This window comes from Lepisma saccharinum, chromosome 2, assembly GCF_977018435.1.
Source record: "Lepisma saccharinum chromosome 2, izLepSacc3.1, whole genome shotgun sequence".
Taxonomy (NCBI): Eukaryota; Metazoa; Arthropoda; class Insecta; order Zygentoma; family Lepismatidae; genus Lepisma; species Lepisma saccharinum.
The window spans coordinates 30,044,596-30,067,130 of NC_139230.1; the positions used below are offsets into that span (position 1 = coordinate 30,044,596).

General features: G+C 37.6%; 1 protein-coding gene across 2 annotated transcripts in view; it reads left to right on the plus strand.

The window, feature by feature from the left end:
* LOC145983981 (transketolase) overlaps window positions 1-22,133 on the plus strand; it is a 109,308-nt gene extending 87,175 nt beyond the window's left edge. For both annotated transcript variants that reach the window (XM_083117222.1, XM_083117223.1), the window contains exons 7-11: window positions 1,369-1,506; window positions 4,899-5,025; window positions 5,445-5,584; window positions 11,994-12,225; window positions 21,824-22,133. In XM_083117222.1, coding sequence (XP_082973348.1) covers window positions 1,369-1,506; window positions 4,899-5,025; window positions 5,445-5,584; window positions 11,994-12,225; window positions 21,824-21,993 — 807 coding nt within the window. In that variant the 3' untranslated portion in view covers window positions 21,994-22,133. The remainder of the gene's footprint in view (window positions 1-1,368; window positions 1,507-4,898; window positions 5,026-5,444; window positions 5,585-11,993; window positions 12,226-21,823) is intronic.
* The last annotated feature ends 402 nt before the right edge of the window (window positions 22,134-22,535 follow it).

Below are 22,535 nucleotides of genomic sequence, written 5' to 3' on the forward strand. Positions count from 1 at the left end.
TTTTGCACATGTCAATGTGGGCTTGGGTGTTTTGGAATGGGGACTGTTGGAAAGACTTTCCTTCTCAAATGTGGCATAGCTGAAAATTATTAATCTTTGGTCCCCAAATGTGGAAAATGTGCTTATAGCAGTCAACATGAGCCTGCTTCTGTTGTAGGGTGAGGTCATGAGGTACCCACTAAGCACACATCGTGCTAATCCTCCAAATGGAGTGGACTGCCACTTGACCAAACCCTGTTTCCTACTGTTACTGCTCATGGGTCACACACCTTGTCATTTATGACTTATTTTTTTCTGGATAATGTCGAGTGCAGGACATTCATAGGCATCTAGAACTGACACCCTTCACAGTACTCTTCCTTCCAATCTCTGAATGCCTGAGCCCATCAAAAACTGTGGCATAGCTTGTGCTGCATTTATATGCATTGTGGTTAAACAATTATGATTTTCACCTGCCAGTATGCCCTCCTTTGAGAGACGAGTGTCATGAAACTTTGGCCATCATGATCATATTCCATAATGTTTTGCACCGAAACATGGGAACACTTGATTTGAGTGTTCATTGGTCTTCACCACCTACTATACTACTGGGAACAACCAGCTGTCATGTGACACCACAAGACATAATGATCACAAACTCTTTGCAGGTTACCCTTCAAGCTCACTTCTACTAGATGACATTTTCTGTGTGCACAGTGCCATGTAAAAAGAAGTCAGTCTCAATTTATTTCAAGTGTTTCAAGTATAACTTTCTTGACAGGGGTATCAATTGGAAAATTAATTGGTTGCATGTGTTAAGCCACCACCTTGGTGGCTAGGTGTATTACATGCAGCACTGAAGTCTTGCCACCAATAGTTCCAGGTTCCTCTCCTGATTATGGGCATGGGTATTCCTTGTGAATGTCTTTTTATCAATTTCATGTAATCATTTTATTTCAGCATTTCAATTTGCTTAGAAAAGTGACAAAATAATGTAATTTTTAAGTGCTTCTATCAGCATAAAACCTTAATATATAATATGGTTTTGTGTATGGACATTAGAATATTTCACCTTGAACATTGACGAGCTTTCTTTTTGTTGTCCAGCCTTTCACTCTTTCTCACCTTTGCACATTCTATTTTTTTTATTTTTTTGCTGCTTACTAAATGGTATCTTGAATTTTTTACCCACTTAAGCTTCTACTGTTCTATCGTTATGTGCATATATAAAAGAGCAATGTAAATGGTGTTGGAAATTTCATACACTCCTGTACAGATTTTAATTTTCTCTTCAAGTTATATGTAAACTTAACCTGGAAAAAACTTTCCATTGTTGGTTTTGACTTTTTGTAAGATTAATTTTCATAAACTGAAATACTTGCATTTCAGGCTTTTCCTGAGAAGTACATTGAGTGCTTTATTGCTGAGCAGAATTTAGTTGGAGTAGCAATTGGTGCTGGATGCCGTAACAGAACTGTTCCATTTGTTTCCACATTTGCAGTGTTCCTCACTCGTGCATTTGACCAGGTATGTATCTTAGCTTGAGTTATGGATGCTGTTAAAATTCATGTAAATTTCAAGTTATTACAATTCATAGTGGATATACAGTTCTTAATTTTGAAGGTGTAAGGTGAAAGTTTGGGGAAAAAAAAAAATTCCCACTCAAAATTGAACTTTCAGTAATTGTTTTCCCACAATATTAACATATCAGTATAGTTGTGTGGAATAACAATGTTGAATTTGAAATACTCTAGTGGTCAAACATTGTTAAAGGTGGACAGTATGTCACGGATTTGATTTGAAGAATATTATTGATCAAAATTAAATTTAACAGTCCGCAATTGTCTCACTTTTGCAGCTGTATCATTCATGGATCTCTTGATAAGTGAAAGAAGACTATAAAATTGTCAGCTTGCCATAGCAAACCCATTGACCAAGGGACAAATCATCCATTTTGGGTGGGAACTGTCAACTTGTCTGATTCAGAACCTGTTGAAGATTGGCACATGCTATGTTCAGAGAGTTGTTTAACCATTTAATCTGGTGGATTGTTTGAAAACCATGCCTCCCCACAAAAAAAAAAAAAACACTCGAACACAACTTACAAATTCTGCTTCATTGCTGGAACATCAAAACTGTTCCTAGAAAGTTGCCACTTTTTCAGTCCCCTGGGTAAGCAGCAAGGGATTGATTTCAATTGAGATTTAAATCACTTGAAAAAAAATATATATATATAGAATAATGTACATAAGGATTTTGTAGATATCAGAATCACTTTTGGTGAAAGTACATTAATCTTGTAATCATTGAATGTTGTTATTAGGCTCTAAGAAAGGAAACAAAATATATGAACTGATGGGGGGAAGCTCATATGAAAGGAAATGTAATATGTAAACTGTAAACACCCTTAAATTTCTTTGATTTAAAATTCGGTAATTTTAATATGCAAAAATAGCAAACATTTTGTGCAGGATAATATACACAGTACTAATCATGTTAAACAGTAAGTAGTGTCGTCATCACTAAACTGTAAATAAAACATGGCAGCTGATGTTTTGCAAACCACCATTAAAAAGAAAGCCAAAATCCAGCTGCAAAGACTGCAAAAAATATTTTGTTAACATTTTGGATGTACTACATAATTGTAACATTTTCACTAGAAGAAAAGTTACTGAAATAATTAGTTTCATTGACATGCTCATAAAAATTTCCATAGTAAATTCATATGTACAGTATCAGAAACAGAAAAATGTATATTTACATATATTTTTTATTTGCTTTAATCAAAACTTTTCAAATATTTTGGAGACTTTGAGATAATTGGTGGAACAAGTCAATACTATAAAAGAATGAACATAGTCATACTAAAGTATAAATTCTTGATAATCAACACTACTAAAACTAAAGTCTGCAGCAAAATGTGGCATTGTAGGTGTAGTTCCTTCCTGCAAAAGCAGGCTCAAAAACTAAGAAATAAACTCCATAAAGTATTTGAATGCCTACAAGCAACCAAGCTGTACCCTCATGGTGTGTGTAGATGTATGATCACCGCAGCATGCTCAGCCCAGTACCATAAATGAAGTAAGTCTGCTTTTTTTCCCAGAGGGGCTGGTGCAAAGTGCTCTTCACATCTTGCATCTTGATCACATTTAAGTCAGTGCTATGCTGAATTAATTGGAATGATAAACTGCAAACTATCCTGAATCTTTCATATCAAAGTGCACAAAGTCTACCTCCAAGCATGACTACTGTTAAGGTGTAGTCTGTGCCACTAGTGTGTAACAAGTTCATAAATAGAGACTGCTGAACAGAGTGTCTCTGCAGGCCTCCCCAATAGTGTAGTGGTAACATTGTCACTTTGAAACAAAGGGCTCCCAGATTCAATATCCAGTAGCGGTACATAGTGGATCAGATACCACTTTAAAGTGTAGATCCAGTCCCAATTAGCTTTCTGTGCATAAAGTGGACTTAAAACTCAAATGTAAGTGTCTGCTATTGAAATGGACATGTTTCAAGTCACAGAAATCTTCACCTAAAAGGGGAAAAGTTATCCCATTCTCATACCGTGCGTCCATTTCGATCCGCAGCCGAGAGATCGGGAGAAGCGTGGCGGGCGGCGCTGGCGGAGATGCCGACATTTGCGGCCTGAAATGCCCGCTTATTTTTATGGACATATGCAGACATTTATATAAATATTGCAAAACGAGCACTAACCTGTGTTATAAGAGTATGGTTTTAATTTTAGTAGCTTAGTGGCTGTATGTGCTGATGATTTTGACACTACCTTCTCCTGTGAAACACGGCGTAGAGGTTTGTTTGGATAACTTTCTAACGCTGCCCCAATTTCATCGAGTTCATCGAGGAAGCTCACGAAAACCATTGACATTTAATGGTTTCGTCGGCAGCGTAATCTTGATACAGTGTTGCACATTCGAAACCTCCAAACGATCCCCATCGACACAAAATTCTTTCAAGGATATAAACTTAAGCAGGACGTTGCTGGTCAAAACTATGATTAAAATGTTTTATTATCTGTGACTCTTATCGTCACTTCTAAAGCGTATTTTTTTGTGTATATAATTGCAGAACTTGGATGAATTACAGATGATGAATTATAACCCAGGTTAGTGCTCGTTTTGCAATATTTATATAAATGTCTGGATATGTCCGTAAAAATAAGCGAGCATTACAGGCCGCAAATGTCGGCATCTCCGCCAGCGCCGCCCGCCACGCTTCTCCCGATCTCTCTGCTGCAGATCGAAATGGACGCACGGTATATGGTTGGATAGTTGTGGGTGCCTTTTGTATAACAGTCCCTGAATCATCCATAAATTCGCTAGTTGCACACCAAAATGAATACCATGCTCCTGAACCAAGTTGACATATTTTTATAACCTCCTTTTACTTGTCTCAGCATCCATTATCTGGGAAAATTTATTTTTTTAAAAATTGGACTGTTAAACATTTAGGTTTTTGTTAGAAATTTGCAATTTTTATGGAGGGGTGACCCTTTGCAAAGACACCCACATGTCAATCTTTTTCACACAGTACACCCTGGACTGCATTTTTCAGACATGGGAGGTTTGGAATCTGGACTCGCAGCCAGTACAATCGTGTTCGTCCACCACCATTCATCATCCTCTTCATGATTAGCCAAATTGGCAGAAATGCAGAAGTAAAATAAATCAAATCGATGAATTGAATCTTTTTATTAAAAACCAAAGTAAGATATTCTTTTGAATTAAACTGTTTAAATTGTACCGTAATTCTTTTGCTAATGATGAATATAGACTGAACTGGAATTATTTTTTTAATGTTTTTTCCTGGTTTTGCTTTTACATGTGTAATGGAGAAAATTAACTAAATGTTTAAGTTCAAAAGAATGTATGTAAACTACATAACATGCATTTTACTTGTAGGTTCGAATGGGGGCAATTTCACAAACTAACATCAATCTTGCTGGTTCACATTCTGGAGTGAGCATTGGTGAGGATGGTCCAAGTCAGATGGCTCTTGAAGACCTTGCCCTTTTCAGGAGTATTCCAGGTAATACATATTTAGTTTTCTAACAAGTATAGGAACTAGAGTAGTAAGTTACAGCCAGCTACCTTAGGTTCAGTGTTTGAAACATGGCTTGCAGGAAGTAAATTTTTACTTTACTTTTACTACACTGTTGCCACTGTATGTGTAATCAAAGTATAAGACTGTACAATGTCAGTCCACCTACAAATGGTGACTTCCAAGCTGATCCTACAAGAAAGTCATGTGACCCAAAGGGTGGATGGATGTGAAGAGTGCAATGTTGATTGAATTGTTCATACCGTGACGGTTTGTTTGTTCTAGTAGTGGTCAACCACGAGGTTAATCTTAATAGCATGTACAGTAGACTTGACATTGTCATTGGGTGCTGCATATTATGTTCAAAACAATATTTCTGTAATTAAAATACTTTGTACTTGTTGCAGGTGCTACAGTCTTCTACCCAAGCGATGCTGTAAGCACAGAGCGTGCAGTGGAATTAGCTGCAAATACAAAGGGAATTTGCTTCATCAGAACATCAAGACCAAATACACCAGTCTTGTATGACAATAATGAACCTTTCCAGGTGAGTTGACGTCCAATTTATACTTCACTTTTTGTTTTAAAATGTACTTTTCTTTCTGCCACAATTCTTTCACTCAGCCATTTTAGAGCAATTTTGAATTAATTTGCAAACTATGATTATACTTCAGAAATATCTCCACACATTCATTCTACACTGTAGAATTCCAGGTATATGTGTGTAGTGGTCAGAGGAATTTTGTCCAGGAATATTTTTCTCAAATTTTTGTTTCTTTTTTCAAACACCTTTGAAATATTCTTTACTAAATTGACACAAGCTTCAGGATGACAGAACTTTGACTTTATGCTAAAATTGATCACAACGTTGAACCAAGAATGTGAAACTCCCAATGTTTCCTTGAACTTGTGCCAACACCAGGAATGCTCAGTTTGGTGATGTGGGAAATCTGAGGTTGACCAGCCTGTCCTCTCCCTCCCCAGCTGCCCCTCAAGAAATAATCAATAAATAATGCTCTTTTGGCCCAAACATACATTTTGCTATTGTATTTTGTAGTGTATCAAACGTTGGAAGCAGCCCCAGCGGCCACACAGTGTCGAATGACATAGGTACCTGGGGGAAACCCTGGGGGGTAAAGGCGGTCAGGGGCATGATGCTGATCACATCATCCCCACTCATGACTGGATCAAGAAAGTGTGGGGCGTTACCCCTACACCCCCTATACGCCTTCATGGCATGGTGCTAAGCACAGGGGAGCACTTTACCTTTTTAGTGTATCAAATGTCACTCTTGTTGGGTTAATGAAGAACATTGCCGTTTCTAAGCAGAAAATTTTATTAGATCATCCTACTAGTAAGAGCACAAGTACTGACCAAAAAGAGAGAGAAAAAAATCCCAGCTTTGCACAGACTACAAACTATGTACTATATAAACTACTGAATCTGATATATACACACTTTAATGTGTATTGATAACACTGGTAAACACATTTTATTGCCAACGAAATTATAGTCATTTTAGGGTATCTTTGCCATTGTGTTTTTGAATGTTTTTCTACATTGGCTCTAGTTTTTGAGTAATGGCTGTCCTTTAAAAAAACATGAAATCTCATCACTCCTAATGATGAGAAAAATGTTATGCATTAAGAGACCATAGTGCTGAGGCAAAAAGTAGATAATAAATGTCCTTCACACCCCTCCTAATCACCACCATTGATCTGCTATCTCGTATGTGTCCCATCTGCTTCGAAATATTTCCTCAATCTCCTTTATATCTTGGTGGGGCCTCTCCCCTTGGTTTCCATTAAAATCACAAAGATTATCTGGATAACTGTCAGTGGATTTGGAGGAAATTTTATCTTCAAATATTTTGTAATTAATAGAAATACACTGCTCCACATAACTTAACTCTTTGCGGCGCAGTGGTTACCAATGGTAACCACCTCAAGATTGTCCTTTTCGGCTCGGTGGTTAGTGTCACTGACCACCACTTGAAATGCAAATTTTCGTTTTGTGTGGTATTTTAACTCGAATGTTTCGCTTTGAGGTGTGTCACCTTTTGTCTGAAATGAAATTTTGGGGATTGTTGTTTCTTATGTTTACTCCAGTCTCCTTTATGGTGCCGCTTTCTTTGAATGTTGTTGTAAACAGTGATTGTTAATGACTAATTCTTGTAATGGTAGTTCTTTTTCGTTTTCTGCCGAATCCACTGTGCTTTTATATTTCCCCATTACCGTGGCTACGTCTGTGCCAAGAAGTGGAGGTTTTTGTGCGGTTGTTCACAAAGGAACTCTTCATATGTAGGTGGTTAGTGTTGCTGACCACCGCGCAGATTTGGTTGCTTTCGGAACTCTGTGTAAAGTTTACATATTTCCTAGAATCATGGAGAGGCTGACTGATCAGGATATTCGAGACTTTTTTAATGCTGAGGACATACCCTCAGGCTCCGATTTGGACTTCAGTAGTGATGATTCAGATGCAGATCCCACTTTTCACCCAGAAATAAGTGCAGAAGGAATGTGCATTGCAGAAACGTCCTCTGAAGATGAATTTCTTGGGTGCAATATTCCTACTAACGAAGGACCTTCGACATCAACACAAAGTGCCACAGGTTGTGTTAGTGCATCAATGAGCGTCAGACAACAGGATGGTTCCAATGAGGTCACAGTGAGTACTCCAATTGTGCCATTGGTTCATGTAACAAGGTCACCAATCTGGGATCAGACATCTCATCAAACAACTCCAGTGCCACATTTTTCAAGTAGGGTGGGACAGACTGATTCTGTGAAGGAACTGCAAGATAAGAGCCCTCTTGCAATTTTTTCACTCTTTTTCAATGATGAGCTGCTCAATCATATTGTGTTTCACACGAACTTATATGCTACACAACAAGGTAAGCCCTTCCAACCGACAGACATGGATGAAATTCGAGTATTTATAGGAATGAACATTTTTATGGGTCTCAAACGAATGTCAAGTTACAGAGATTATTGGTCATCAAAACCAGACTGGCATGACTATTATATTTCAAAACTAATGAGTGTAAAAAGGTTTGGTTGGCTGTTGGGTCACATACATTTCAACAACAATGCTGTTCAACCAGAGCGTCGTGATCCACAATTTGATAGATTATATAAACTCCGACCATTTCTGAACAATTTGGCACACTCTTTCGCGCAAAACTACAAAGCTTATCAGAAACTTGTCGTCGATGAATCGATGGTAAAATTCAAAGGAAGATCTAGTATGAAACAATTCATGAGGGATAAGCCAATCAAAAGAGGTTTCAAGATATTGATGCTCTGTGACTCGTCTGGATATAACCACAGGTTCGAAATCTATACTGGGAAAACAAGCGAGCAAGGTGAGAAAGGGTTGGCTTCCCGAGTTGTTCTCAGTCTCTGTCGTGATTTTATTGATAAAAACCATGTTCTATTTGTAGACAACTACTTCAATAGCTATGAGCTCCTGCTAACTCTAAAAGCCAAAAATATTTTTGCATGTGGGACAGTGAATCCTGCACGGAAGTTCCTACCTAGTCTCAAAGGGGAGAAGGAACTAAAGAGAGGAGAATATGATTGGCAACAGTCCGATGATGACATAACAATAAGATGGAAGGATAAACGAGCAGTGAACTTTTTGTCTAATTTCCACAATCCCAATGATACAATAACCATCAGTAGGAAGGCAAAAGATGGTACTATTTCAGATGTGCCCTGCCCAAAGATTGTGAAGGAGTACAATGAAAATATGAATTTTGTCAATAATTTTGATCGACTGAAGAATGATTACCAGATTGACCGCAAAAGTAAGAAATGGTACTTGAGATTATTTTTTCACTTTCTTGATGCAGCTCTAACAAATGCTTTTATTATTCACAATCAAATTGAAGGTGAGAAGTTCACTAACAAGGAATTTAGGAGGGATGTATATATAGGTTTGCTCTCCAAAAGAATAGCAACTCCACACACTCCCCCAAACAGAAGTGTAGAAATAAAGCGCCACAAACCTAGTGTCATGCCGAGTATTAGGAACCAGAGTGCAAGCCATCAACCTAAGAGGTCCACATCAAGATGATGTGCTAAGTGTAGCACGAAGAGCAATCCAGTCCGCACAATATGGATGTGCAGTGTTTGTAATGTGCCCCTTTGTTTGCGGAAGGATAAAGACTGTTTCCAAACCTTTCACCGAAATTGAAGTTGAATTTAGGTAAAGAAAACCTTTGTATTTCACAATTTTCATTCACATATGTTGCATAAAAAAACATGTTACATTTGCGTGGTGGTTAGTGCTGATAACCACCAGTTTTTTTCAAATTAAAATTACAATTACAATAGAATTTAAGAAATATTATGAAAATATGTATTCTTATGTCAAAATAAAAGATATTAAAAGTGTTAATGTAAAAAAAAAAATTCGAACCTTCTCCGCGCCGGAAGGGTCGGGAAATTTATCCAACTCCTGAGCCGCAAAGAGTTAAGCAACTCGAACGAAGTAGGACTAAATGAAAGGAAAATGTCAATTCACAAAGTTTAATGAACATAAGGAAGGTACAGATGAACAATGAAACGCAAAAGAACACAACAATGCAGATATGGTGTACAGGGTGGCCAGAAAGTTCAGTACCACTATAACCCTACATGAAAAGCTGGAATCTGAGAGGGCACAGGCTGTCAATACGGTGTGTAACCACCTAGAACAGACACGACATCTGGCCTCCATGCTGTGGATCAGTGTGGTTATGAAGTCTTGAAGACGGGCCATTCCTCTAAGAGGGCTGTCTGTAGTTCAGGAATTGTTCGTGGTGGCGGATTGCAATGCGCTATTCTTCGCCCAAGAACATCCCAAACATCCTCGATTGGATTAAGGTCCAGCGAGTATGCAGGCCATTCAATACGGACAATGTCTTTTATCTCCAGATAATCGGACACAAGATGTGCACGGTGTGGGCGTGCATTGTCATCCATTAAAAGTAAGTCCGGACCAAATGCTCCATGGAAGTTGCTAACACGTGAATGGAGAATTTCATCCCGATAACGTTGTGCCATCCAAGTTCCATGTTCCACAATATAGAGGTCAGTTTTCATACCACCCCACACCATGCTGGAACAACCTCCAAAGGACAGCCTTTCAACAATGAAGTTAGGGTGATATCGTGTTTCTGGCTCTACACATGGATATCAGACCAGAATCAGATAGGCTGTATCGAGACTCATCAGAGAACATTAGTAATGCCCACTGGTCTTCTCCCCATTCGACATGTTCCTAACACCATGTGTATCGCACACGTTTGTGGTCCCGTTTCAATGGCACACACAGCACAGGCCTCCTGGCATACAATCCTGCTTTATTCAGCTGCCTACGACCAGTTTCACGACTAGCAAGTCATCCCGTAGCTTGGAACAAATAGTTTGCCAGTTGAGAGCAGGACTCTTGGCGGTTATATCTGGCAGTGATTGTGAGAAATTGATCAGCTGCTGATGTCCTCGGATGGCCTCCTTCATGACGTCTACTGACAGTAGGACCATTTTGGAAGTGAAGCCACAACCTTGACACGACACTTTTATTCACATTGAATTCACGTGCCACTTCCACATGGGACCGACCCATTTCTAGTCGTCCAATTATTCGACCTCTGTCAACGTCACTCAAATGATGTCCAGGATTCATTTCAAGGTGTCTACACTTGATATCCCACTCATGAACCACCACTTCACTGCTTGAGGACTGGGACAATATTAGGTTGTGGTTTGCGCTGGCAGGCACAAACTGTTAATCTTGGTTTATAAGGTGCTGTTCACGCGTGTAGAGGGTACTCGCTGTGCTTGTTTATGTTTGTACATGTCTCATACAAGTGTTGAATGGGCACCACATCTCAACCTATCCCACGTTGTACAGAGTTGCTTAAGTTTTGTGGAGCAGTGTAAATAAAGTTTGTGAGAAAGTTTTGCACCAGTTCTTCATAGTTTTTGTTTTTGCCGAAGAAGTTCTTGACAATGGAGAGACAACTGAATCATGTAGAAGCTTCAATATTATTCTTAAAAATTGAGACTTTAATAATTAATGAGTAAGAGTTTGAGGCCCATCAAAGATCCCAGTTTTTAGTTTCTCAATACTCACGACCATGAATGTAATGAAACACTAAAACACCTTTATCTAAGACTTTACAAAGTACTTGAATATGCAAGATATGCTTCCATTACAAAGTCATTGTTTTCTTTGCTTTTGCACAGAATATTCACATCCCGCTCTCCCTGCCTTCGCTCTCTTTACCCTTCATCACCACAAATGCAGCACAATCAATCAGAATCATTTACGCAGCCTGCTAGTGAAGAACGCATGTTTAATTCTCCTCAACAATATAAATAAAATTAAAATATAAAACAAAGAAAAACTTTTAATAAATATATTCTGTGCAATGGATGGACTAGAGAAATACTTTTATATTCTAAAATAAAGCCATGCCCTATTTCATGTCAACACCTACAGCTCTTACGAGATCAACTTAAAATCAGAGGATACCAAGTATCTCAAGAACTAGAGGCCAACTTGGCAAAACTGTTGTTAGTTTTAGATTCAGCACAACCAAAATATCATAAATTCGTTATTTTTCTTTTTGTAGACCTGTCTCTACAACTGCCTCCCAACGCTCCACCTTTTTTGTCCCATCCCTGGCTCGCCATTGTCCAATGTCTTCATAACAGACTGCAAGACCAGCAAAGTATCTTAAGTTCTGTTGTGTGGGCTGGAGTTGTTTGTTCTTAAACTTGAATGTTTGAGCTGTTGACACATGGAATTTTAAGAGGACAATAAGAATTAATCTCATTTTCGTCTTAACTTTTTATTACTGCTTTGAATTTATGTTGAAAAGTATTTATTGAAATGAAGCTGTCATTGGAAGACTATAGCTTAACTACTCTTAAAAGCTTGATTTTTCAATTGTACTGTTCTTTTAGGTTGGAAAGGCCAAAATTGTAAGAAAGAGCAATGATGATAAAGTATTAGTTATTGGAAGCTGTGTAACTTTACACGAAGCAGTCAAAGCATCAGATGAGCTGGCCAAATCAGGAATAAACATAAGAATATTAGATCCCTTCACTTTGAAGCCAATTGATAAAGAAAGTATAATCAGCAATGCTAAACAATGTGGTGGGAGGATCATAACAGTTGAGGACCACTATCCAGAAGGTATGTAAAATTGTGAATTTGGAAGAGCTTTAATGAAATTTTGTCAGTCACATACTAGTGTAAGATTTACTTTATTAATGCTAAGGTATTTAATACTGTTGCACATTTACAAATGTGTAATTAATCAAATGTTGAAAGGAGAAACAAATATGTTATACCTACATTAAGCTTCTCTTCCACAGGCTTTTATTGGCAGGATTATTATGTTAGCATCTGGTGTTATCTTAGACATCTAACAATCATAATTGAAATTGCCCAGAGAAGGAATGAACTACATAATAATTTAAGTTTTTTTGATGTTTTACATGAAGTTCTTCAAGAATTTTTTTTTTTCTACATTGCCAAATAACTGAAAGGTGGGAATTGGAGGGTTCATTGCAGAGGGTACCTACCAAACCTTTCTCTCCCCAGGTGCAGAAATCTCTGGCTATGGTTCTGGCAACCATGAATCACATTCATACATACAGGATGAAACATTTAATCTTAAATTGCTCATAGCACTGAAACAAGATTAAAAGAGCAAAACATTAATAAATGTTTGCATCTCTCTTATTAGTTCGTGCTCTACAGTAACACTGAACAAAGTACATGCAATGACAAATTTACTTTCATTCTTTTGGTCATCTATATATCCCCCCCTGCCCCCCTGATAATTTTATATTGGGAAAATATTCTCTAAAAGGTTTGTAGAAGTGAATAGGGCTAATGAATACTAGACTACAATTTTGGATTAACTATTGGATCTCTTTTATCTACTCTTCTTTCCTCTGTTTGCATGGGGCTTGCTTTCTCCCCTTTCTCTCTCCCCTTTCGCTCTCCCCTTTTGGTGATGAGAAAGAAATACAACAGAGAAGGGAGGAGAGACAGAGGGAAGGGAGAGGGAGGGAAAGAGTCCCACATTCCTTCCTTCTCTCCTTACTTTCTTTCAAACCTCCTTTTTCTTTGCTTTTTCTCTCTTTTTGGGGGGCATTCTTTCTTCTTTCCCTCTTGAAAGAAAGGAGAGAAAGAAGAAAAGATCCCTTTTTCTCTTTCTCTTCTATTGTCCCTCTCACCCCCTCTCTATTTCTTTCTATACCTCCATCTTTCTTACACCCCTGGAACCCCTAGGGGTGGGAAGGGGGTTATTCGCCTTTCTTCCCATTCTCTTTCACTAGGAAGAAGCAGAAAGAGGAAAGGGTAGTAGGGAGAAAGAAATAGAGAAAGAGAAGAAAAAAGAGGAAGAGGTTAAGGAAATGTAGAATAGGGAAGTCTGCCTCTCTACTCTTTTCTCTTCTCCCCTCCTTCTCCTCTGAGAGGGAGTGAGCTCTACCTTCCTCCCCCTTTCTCCCTCCCTCTCTCCCTCTCTGAGAGTGGAAGAATAAATTTTCCTTTTTTTCTTTCTCTACGCTCGAGAGAAAGAGACAGACAGAGAGAGAGTGTGTGAGAGAAAGAACAGAGAAAAGAAAGAAAGAAATCTTTCTTTCCTTTCTTCCCGAGAAAAAAAGAGGCAACCCCTTACACCAAAAAAAAAGGGAAAGAAAGAGAATTTTTTCTCTCAGGGCAAAGAAAGAAAGAATTTGAAAAAGGGATGAAAGAAAAAGAAACAAAGATTCTTTCTCTCTCCTGCCCCTTCCCCCTCTCCTCCTCGCTCCATTTTTCTTCTTTCCTTCCTTCCTTCCTTCCTTCCTTCTTTTGAGAGAGAGAAACACACTCTCTCCCTCTCTTTTACCCTCTTCTCTCGATTTCTTCACTTTTTCTTTCTTCTCATATGTGGGTCCCCGGTTCTGACACTACTACTACTACGACCACCACCACCACCACACAGAAGCGACTGATACCCGGTGGTCCAAGAAAGAGAGAGAGAGAGAGGGGGGTAATCTATTTATATATCTCTCTTTTTGAGAGAAAGTCAAAAAGAGAGGAAGAGGAACCTTCTTCTCTTTCCCTTCTCTCCTTTCCTTCTTTCTTGCTCTTTTTCCTTCATTCTTCCTTCTCTCCTTTCTCTCTAGGCTCTCTGTCTTAGCTCTCTCGCTCTCTCGCTCTCTCTCTCTCTCGCTCTCTCTCTCTCTCTCTCTCTCTCTCTCTCTCTCTCTTGCTCTCTCTCTCTTGCTCTCTCTCTCTTGCTCTCTCTCTCTTGCTCTCTCTCTCTTGCTCTCTCTCTCTTGCTCTCTCTCTTGCTCTCTCTCCTTCTCTGTTGCTCTCTCTCTGTTGCTCTCTCTCTGTTGCTCTCTCTCCTTCTCTGTTGCTCTCCTTCTCTGTTGCTCTCTCTCCTTCTCTGTTGCTCTCTCTTTTTCTCGCTCTATCACAGATACAGAAATAGAGGCTCCCCTCCCTTAGGGCCATCCAAGTTAGGCTGAAATAGTTATTAGCTCCAGTGCTAAGTGAATAACAAAATAGTTACAATCAGTAAGGAAAGGGAGGGCACTAATGTTAACCCAACTTGTAACTACCTTCAACCATTAAGCTCATCATTTATTTTAATTGTAGTTTTGAGGAGATCAAAGAATTTTAAGGTACTAAATAAACCACTTTCTCTTGAAAGTGAAGGTTTTTGAATTAAGTGCTTACCTACATGGGTTCTTAATATGCATCAGGTTGGATCATGCATTGTCATTCTGAAAGTAATTGGAAACATTGAAAAAGTGCCTATGCAGATTGTTAGGAGTTGCACATTGACTATCTAGGTGCATTGACAGCCAATTGACATTGAAGCAGTCATATTTTAACCTTTACACGTTAGCTGGTTCATTCTAGAAAACCTGCCTGTAAGCATCCTTATGTGGTTAAGTTAGGGACCATGTTTACTAATTTCTCCCAAACTCACCCTGACCAGGGCTGAACTAGGACTGTCAAGAGGGCAGTGGCAGTTTTCAACACTAAGATGAATAAATAAAAGTAAAAGAAAACTTGATTGTAATGGAAATTCATAGCAAAATTATTGAAATTATTACTGTGGGTAGTTGCTTAGAGCCCCAGATTTGTAGTAAAATCACAGGGCTGCAATAGGTTCGATACCTATCACCGGCAAAATAAATTTCACCCGAAGATGAAGAGGTGTTCTATTGAAATGTAGTTTCAGAATAAGTATAGTTTAAAGCACTATACGGCGTACGCTTTTAGAAGGAACATGAGTTCAGCCAATACGCAGCCAGTGCTGTCGCGCTGCTGCCAAACCAACTGCTAGCGGAAAGGAAACTCTGAGATTTTGCAGTGTCCAGTATTCACCTTTTTATATATAATGCATGCACGTGATATTTGAGTACAATGAAATATATAGTAAAGAATTCTACACAGGATTATATCATATCACTGCAGCATATAAGAGAAAGAAGTTTGAAGGTATTTATTATAGAGGAAGTGCAAGGTCATCATTGCTAGTTTCGGTTTTCTGGCATGTTTCTCAGGAGATTTGAATAGGGGTTCACAAATTTCTACATCATAGACTTACTGGGGGATGATGTGAATACAATTAAGAATAATTCTAAAATATTTTTCAAAACTGCTAAAGAGAGGTTTGGAAGTTAACAAAGAGAAAACTAAATATATGCTTACAGGCCGAAACAAAGTGTTAGGTAATAATCAAAATCTAATTATTGATAACAACTCGTTTGAACCAGTTTCCAAATTCAAATACTTAGGAGTAATATTAACAAATGAAAATTATATTAAAGAGGAAATAAAAAGTAGGCTTAATTCAGGAAATGCATGTTGCTTCTCTCTTCATAAACTTTTGTCTTCTCGTTTAATATCTAAGAAACTAAAAGTTAAAATATACAAAACCGTAATTTTGCCTGTAGTATTATATGGATGTGAAACTTGGTCCCTTACATTGAAAGAGGAACATAAATTGAGAGTATTTGAAAATAAGATCCTTAGGAAAATCTTTGGACCTAAAAGGGATGAGGAGACAGGTGAGTGGAGAAGGTTACATAATTTGTATTCATGTCCAGATATTATTAGAATAATTAAATCAAGAAGACTTAGGTGGGCAGGCCATGTGGCACGAATGGGAGAAGAAAGAGGAGTTTACAGGATTCTTGTTGGGAAACCTGATGGTAAGAGACCTGTAGGAAGGCCAAGACTAAGATGGAGGGACAACGTTGAGATGGACCTAAGGGAAATCGGTAGGGATGGAAAAGAGTATATAGATCTTGCTCAAGATAGGGAAAGATGGAAGCCCTGTGTTGCTGCAGCCATGAACCTTCAGGTTTAAGAAGGCTATGGAGTTAGTTCACAAATTTCTGTGGTAGATACGTAACCCTGTTTTATAATACGCAACACAGTATGCACACAGACAGCATACGCTTTAGCTGCAAGTTCTCGACTCTGATAAAACACTGTTTCAGCACGCACTTCTTCAGACGCCAATTCATTGAAGCAAGAATACACTAGATTTCTGTCTTCTGAACGTAATATTTTACCCTTGGTGCCTGTACTACTTGTAATAGGTTTCGAGAGCGACATAATTAATTTGATTTGATTTACTTTATTTTATTTAACTTTTCTGTCACTTTTGGCTAATTGCGAAGATGGGAATGAGTGATGATATGATGAAATTGATGGATGGACATTCACAAAATCAATGTCGAGGCCGGGATTTGAACCCGGGATCCCTGGCGTTGTAGCGCAATATGCTAACCACTCCACCATGGGGGCCGGTGCGGAATTATTAAGTAACACACTATTGCATAACTATTGAACATAAGGGCTGGACTTCACAGCGCGCTATGATGCCAGGGGTCCCGGGTTCGAATCCCGGCCCGGGCATAGGTGTTTGTAAGTGTCCCTTCATCATATCATCATCTATCCTCATCTTTGCGATTAGCCAAAGGTAGCAGAAAAGCGAAGTAAAATAAACCAACATTTAATCAATAAGGGCCATATTGAATCGTCTCGCAACTGTTCTTCGTGGCTTATGAGTACAATTATCTTACACCACCCTTGTTACGAAAACGCTGAACTGAAAGTGACTAAAGACTCGCAATGTTCGTAAACTCCCATGCCATTGTTCATATTCAGCCGAATTTGATACCCATAGATAGCTTTACCAAGACACAACTCAGCGGGGTTAACAAGTTGGCAAATAAAAAGAAAACTGAAGGAAAACGAAGGGTTATTGTGTGTGGGGGGGGGGGGAGACGTGCTGTTTCCCTTGTTTCTTCGAGAAATTATATCTTCAGCTGTAGGCGACTGAAATGCATGGGACTTGGACAGTCAGGTTCATAATGTTGTGTCCCATGCAATGATGAACCTTAAAGTGGTGAGTTTTATAAAGAACTTCTTGCACGCAAACCTAACTGTACAACGTTGCACTCCTGCTATTGGCTGGTCGCCAAGGACACGCTCTCCGTAACTCTGCCCGATATCGCTTCTAAAACCATGCGTAGTTTAGACAATGGATAATGTCAAATTAACATTGCATGCTAATGTAGAACAATTGCCAATGTTAAAACAAAGGTTAGGCGCACAGGAAATTGTTGGACTGAGGACCTACTTGTGACTGTTCTTGGAAATGTTTACCCATAGAAAGGGGCAAGCTTTAAGACTTGGCTATGGCATGGAAATGTAGTTTGTAATTTTGTAAATTCAACATGCTGGGTGCTATCGAAGTTAATCCTATGAAGTAAAAGAATTATTCTGAAACTAAATCCTAGTTTTTAATATTCTGCTTGGCATCCCCAGAGTTATAATTAGCACAGAATACATGGTTACAGAATGTACTTTTCCACACAGTTGTAACTTGAGCTCTTTTGAGAAGCTGTCAAGTTCTTTTGGTGAATGCAGAAAGCTGAAGGTACACCATCTGATTCTACTTTGTATGTGGCTGTAGGTCAGACATGAAGCACCTGGCTTTTTTTGTGCTGCATTGAATTATACTATCACTGCTCAGCAGCACAATGTGATATTGAATGCATAGTTAAAATGCACGTATTGATTAGATTTATACAAAGCACTTGGTGAAATAGTAGTCTTCAAATGTACAGTAGCACAATGTCCTTACATTGATTGTTAGGATTCATAAAACCATTGCAAATTTCCTGGGTAGAATCTGATATCAAATTGGAGCTGTACAAAAAGTGGGTGTGAGCCTGTATGTCAATCTTTTTAGAAAGTTCGTAGCATTAGTAACAATTTTTATGCTACAGCCCAGCTGGAATTTTCTATTGGTTCCAATTGAAATTTCAATTGGTTTCAATTCTAATGAATCTGATTCTATTGGAATGTATTGGTTTTAATCTGAATCTCGACTGAAACCAATTGGAAAATAAAGACAACTTCCAATTGGTGAATTGTATCCAACTGTAAGTTTGTATATATTGTCGATTCAATATGTTATCAATTCATTGACTCGAAAGCATCGGTACATTGATTTTTGACACCACATTCCCTGTGATTTAGAAGTTCTTTGGAAAAACAGCACACTTGAACTGAATTTGTTATGAATTCTAATGCATACTACTGAAGTCAGATTTATCTTAAGAAAGAGTTCTTGTTAGGTATTTATTAAGAACCAACTCTACCTTAAAGGAGGTAATAGTTGGAATAAATGTTCATATTAGTTCTTGTTTTGCAATATGTGTATGTAATGCAATTGGAAAAATGAGCAATCTTTTGATCAACAAAGTCAACCTCGACAGTCTTTTGTTTGTTTATCTTATCACTTTTTCAAGTGTTGTGGGTCAGATTCTTTGTTTAACCTAATTTGTTGCTGTCTTCGCATGTATAGAGGAAGACATGTCAATTTATGACTGAAGCAGCATATTTTTTTGATTTTCTACAAATGTGTTAATCACACATATTTGAAAAAGTTTTGTATGTGAAAGTTTTTCTAAGTTATAAATTCCACATGCTTTACCAGAGATTTATTTTAGTTGTTTTATATGATTTCTCCATTGCATTTACAGTTGTATAGATAAAAATTTTTCATAAGAAATATATTGAAAACAATAAAATACTTTCCAATAGAAACCAATTCATTAGAATTGACCAATTGGTTCTGATAGTCCAATCGGTAGAGGCACATATTTTTGGTAAATGAAAAGCAAAATTTCTGTACAAAAACAGTCAATTTCTTGTTCAAAATTGGTAAATAAAATGAAATTTTGCTGTTATAGTGGTGAAAAAACGGTATATAAAATGACATTTAAAAACTGCACTTACTACACAAAATAAACATATTCCTTCTAATAGCACATTAAATTTTTACCAGGATATTAAGTTTATTCCTGTATAAAGGGGTCCATTTTTGCTTCTCAAATATTTACAGTCTATTTAGCATTTTGCAGTTCATTTCGCATCATTTAGTGACAAAACAGGGTAGGAAAATGCACCTCACACCTTTCAGAAACTTGAAAAATTAACATTACAATTTATTTCACATTTCGTGTCTTCGTTAAAAATTAAATATGCATGCCTCTACCAATTGGTTACGATAGTGTCTAAAAAAAACTCATATTATGGTGACAAGTATAGTGCTCTCTGTGGGTCCGAACTTGGGAGGTGAATGATGAGAGATTGCCTGTGTTATGATGGAAAGCAAATATGGGCAACAACCAATAAAAGGAGTAAAGTTCTTACTTTATAGAAGTTGCTGGTTACCTGTGTGCCCAAGTATAGGGATGGTATCAATACAATACAAGATGACACTTTGCAAAAACTCTCTAGTTGTAAATGACTTTCATTTATAGGTCTTGCTTTGATTTGTAAACACTGGTCTAGGTCTACACTTAAAGTATTGGCCTTGTCTCGATTTAGTATAAACAACATATACAGCATGTCACAGCACAATTTTTTTTGTAATAACATTTTTCTGTTTGAGGTATCATTTTGACACTATGACAGCACAAAAAGAGCAGGGCAAAAACTGCCAGTCTCCCTCCCTCCCTCTAGTCAAAAAATGAAACTAGTGTTTTTTTTTAAATGTAAATATGGATTGTTGTATGGTGTTTAGAATTTCTTTTTTTAAATATGTCATTCACGACATTCCCATCAACAGCCTCTTTCCAGAGGACTTTCTTTGTCTTTCAGATTAAACTTTCAATTTGTTTAATATTGTATTAATATATGCACTACCTCAAGACCACAGTTCCGTAAATGTGACTTTTTGGCACCTACTGCATTCTTTCACACCATGTAGCCTGTACGTATAGCCAGTGGCAGGGATTGGGGGGGGGGAAGCATGGGGTGCAGTTTCCCCCACTTTTTCCACTTGTCCCCTGCACTATGCAAAACCTTCTGTACAAGGGGAAAGTAAACTGTTCTTGGTACTCAATCACCGCCACTGGGTATAGCTGTCGTAATCTTAATTGACAAAAGGAACTGCAAACAATACTGAAATAAATTATAGTAATTACTAATCTTAAAGTTCAATACAATATAGGTGCGAGTTTAAACTTTTATATTCTTATATGATATCATTAATGCAAAATAAGAATTGCCAAGTCCTAAGAAACAAGGATAAAATACTCTTGCGATAGTGAAACACCACCAATAAGTGGCTTTCTCACAATTTCTGAAGAGTTCCACACTGCCATGTATTGAATTTTTTTTTTTCGACAAAGGGAAATTCTATAATTTCAATCCTGCTTCTACTCCCTGGTGAATGTGAGTATGGAGAAGTTCAGACCTACAGGTTGTGAGGTGATGGTGAACCGAGCAGGGGCGAATGTGAATCCTGTACTGTTTGCTGTTGCTAAGTACCATCAAGCACAACAGAATACACATACAGACCAACATGTATTTTAATAGACAAATTTAAGGACTGCGATACAGACATATCAAATAGACTTCAATATTTTAAATATAGACTCTATATATTGATATCACACATCCCTATCCCTAAATAGGGTGAATGGTCAGTGTGAAAATAATGTCACCATTTAACTCTGTACGTCACGTTCCCTGTCCAATCATATCAATTTTAACCTTTAAAAAAAATTCCATGACAAATTGGTAAACTATTATGGACTACTAAAAGAATTCCTGCACATGTGTGCTGGATAGTTGCATAGAAGCATCAGATAGAAATGTAGAAATAAACTGTGTAACAAGTGCAGTTGTGTTCAGGATTAGACATATTACAGTTGAATGTGTACAGACTTGAAGAGAATAAAAATAACAAGCTCATATCCATAAAAATTGAGAGGCACTGTAGACTAGATTATACTAGAACTATTTATTTTATACAGCCTCACTGAACCTTGCAAGCATTGTAACAATAATTGTTGCACATTGCTTTCTTAATTTTTCTCAACTATTGTAATCTGGACACACTATTGGACTAATTCAAATTTCTTTGATTCATTCATAGTGATTCGGATGAACAGATAACATTATAGATCTTATCTAATGTAAAATTCAGATCTCTCAATTCTGAATGTGAAGAAAATGAGCACCCTTAAAATTTATTTAGGTCTTTTAAAACTTTCTGTGCTTAAAATGTATAATGTTGATTTGATTCTGAGATGCATTTGTAGTCATAGTACTAAGTAGCATTTAACTTTTGCACAATTAGAACCACAAGAGGACTATCAAATACTTGCCCCTAATCTGTTTATGGTATATTACAACAACTGCTCAAGGTAAATCAAGCAGTAATGGAGATAAAATTTAATTTCAGGTGGAATTGGTGAGGCTGTGTTGTCAGCTGTAGCCGAAGAGAAGTTCAGTGTCAAGAAGCTTGCTGTTCAGGAGATACCCCGTTCAGGACCTTCAGCTCAGTTGCTGGATATGTTTGGTATAAGTGCAAAGGCCATTGAAAAGGCTGTGAAAGAAGTTGTTGGTCAGTAAGAGATGTTGCAACAATGAAGGGAACAATTTCAACAATTGAATATGGAAAATGGCTAACATTATAATAATTCTTGTTACACATAACATTCCAAATTAATTTTGTTAGTTTATAAAGAAATAAAACTGTTTATTAGATACAATTTTATTATTTTAAATTCAAAATACTTTAATCAAATTGACATTGGTCCAGCATTTTCTAATGGAGAAAATATTCCCACACCCTTCTGCTCCTCTAGCATCTTTGTCTTTCTTCTTTCTTTCTTTCTTTTTCTGACAGTCATCCATTTGGAGTATGTGAATCCACCCTCTAAATACATTTAAAAAGGATATCTCTAAATACATTTAAAAAGAATATTTTTGGAATCTGACACAGGTTAACCTAATAACCCCCACCTGGTACTTGATGTAAGACTAAAGTGAAGTCCGCACAACTGTATACTTGAGTTAAGGAAGAAATCTTAATGCCTACTTTGTTTTTCACAGACACATGAAACAGGAACACTGAAAACCCACCAAAGGTGAAATTTTTCCCACTTGTTAAA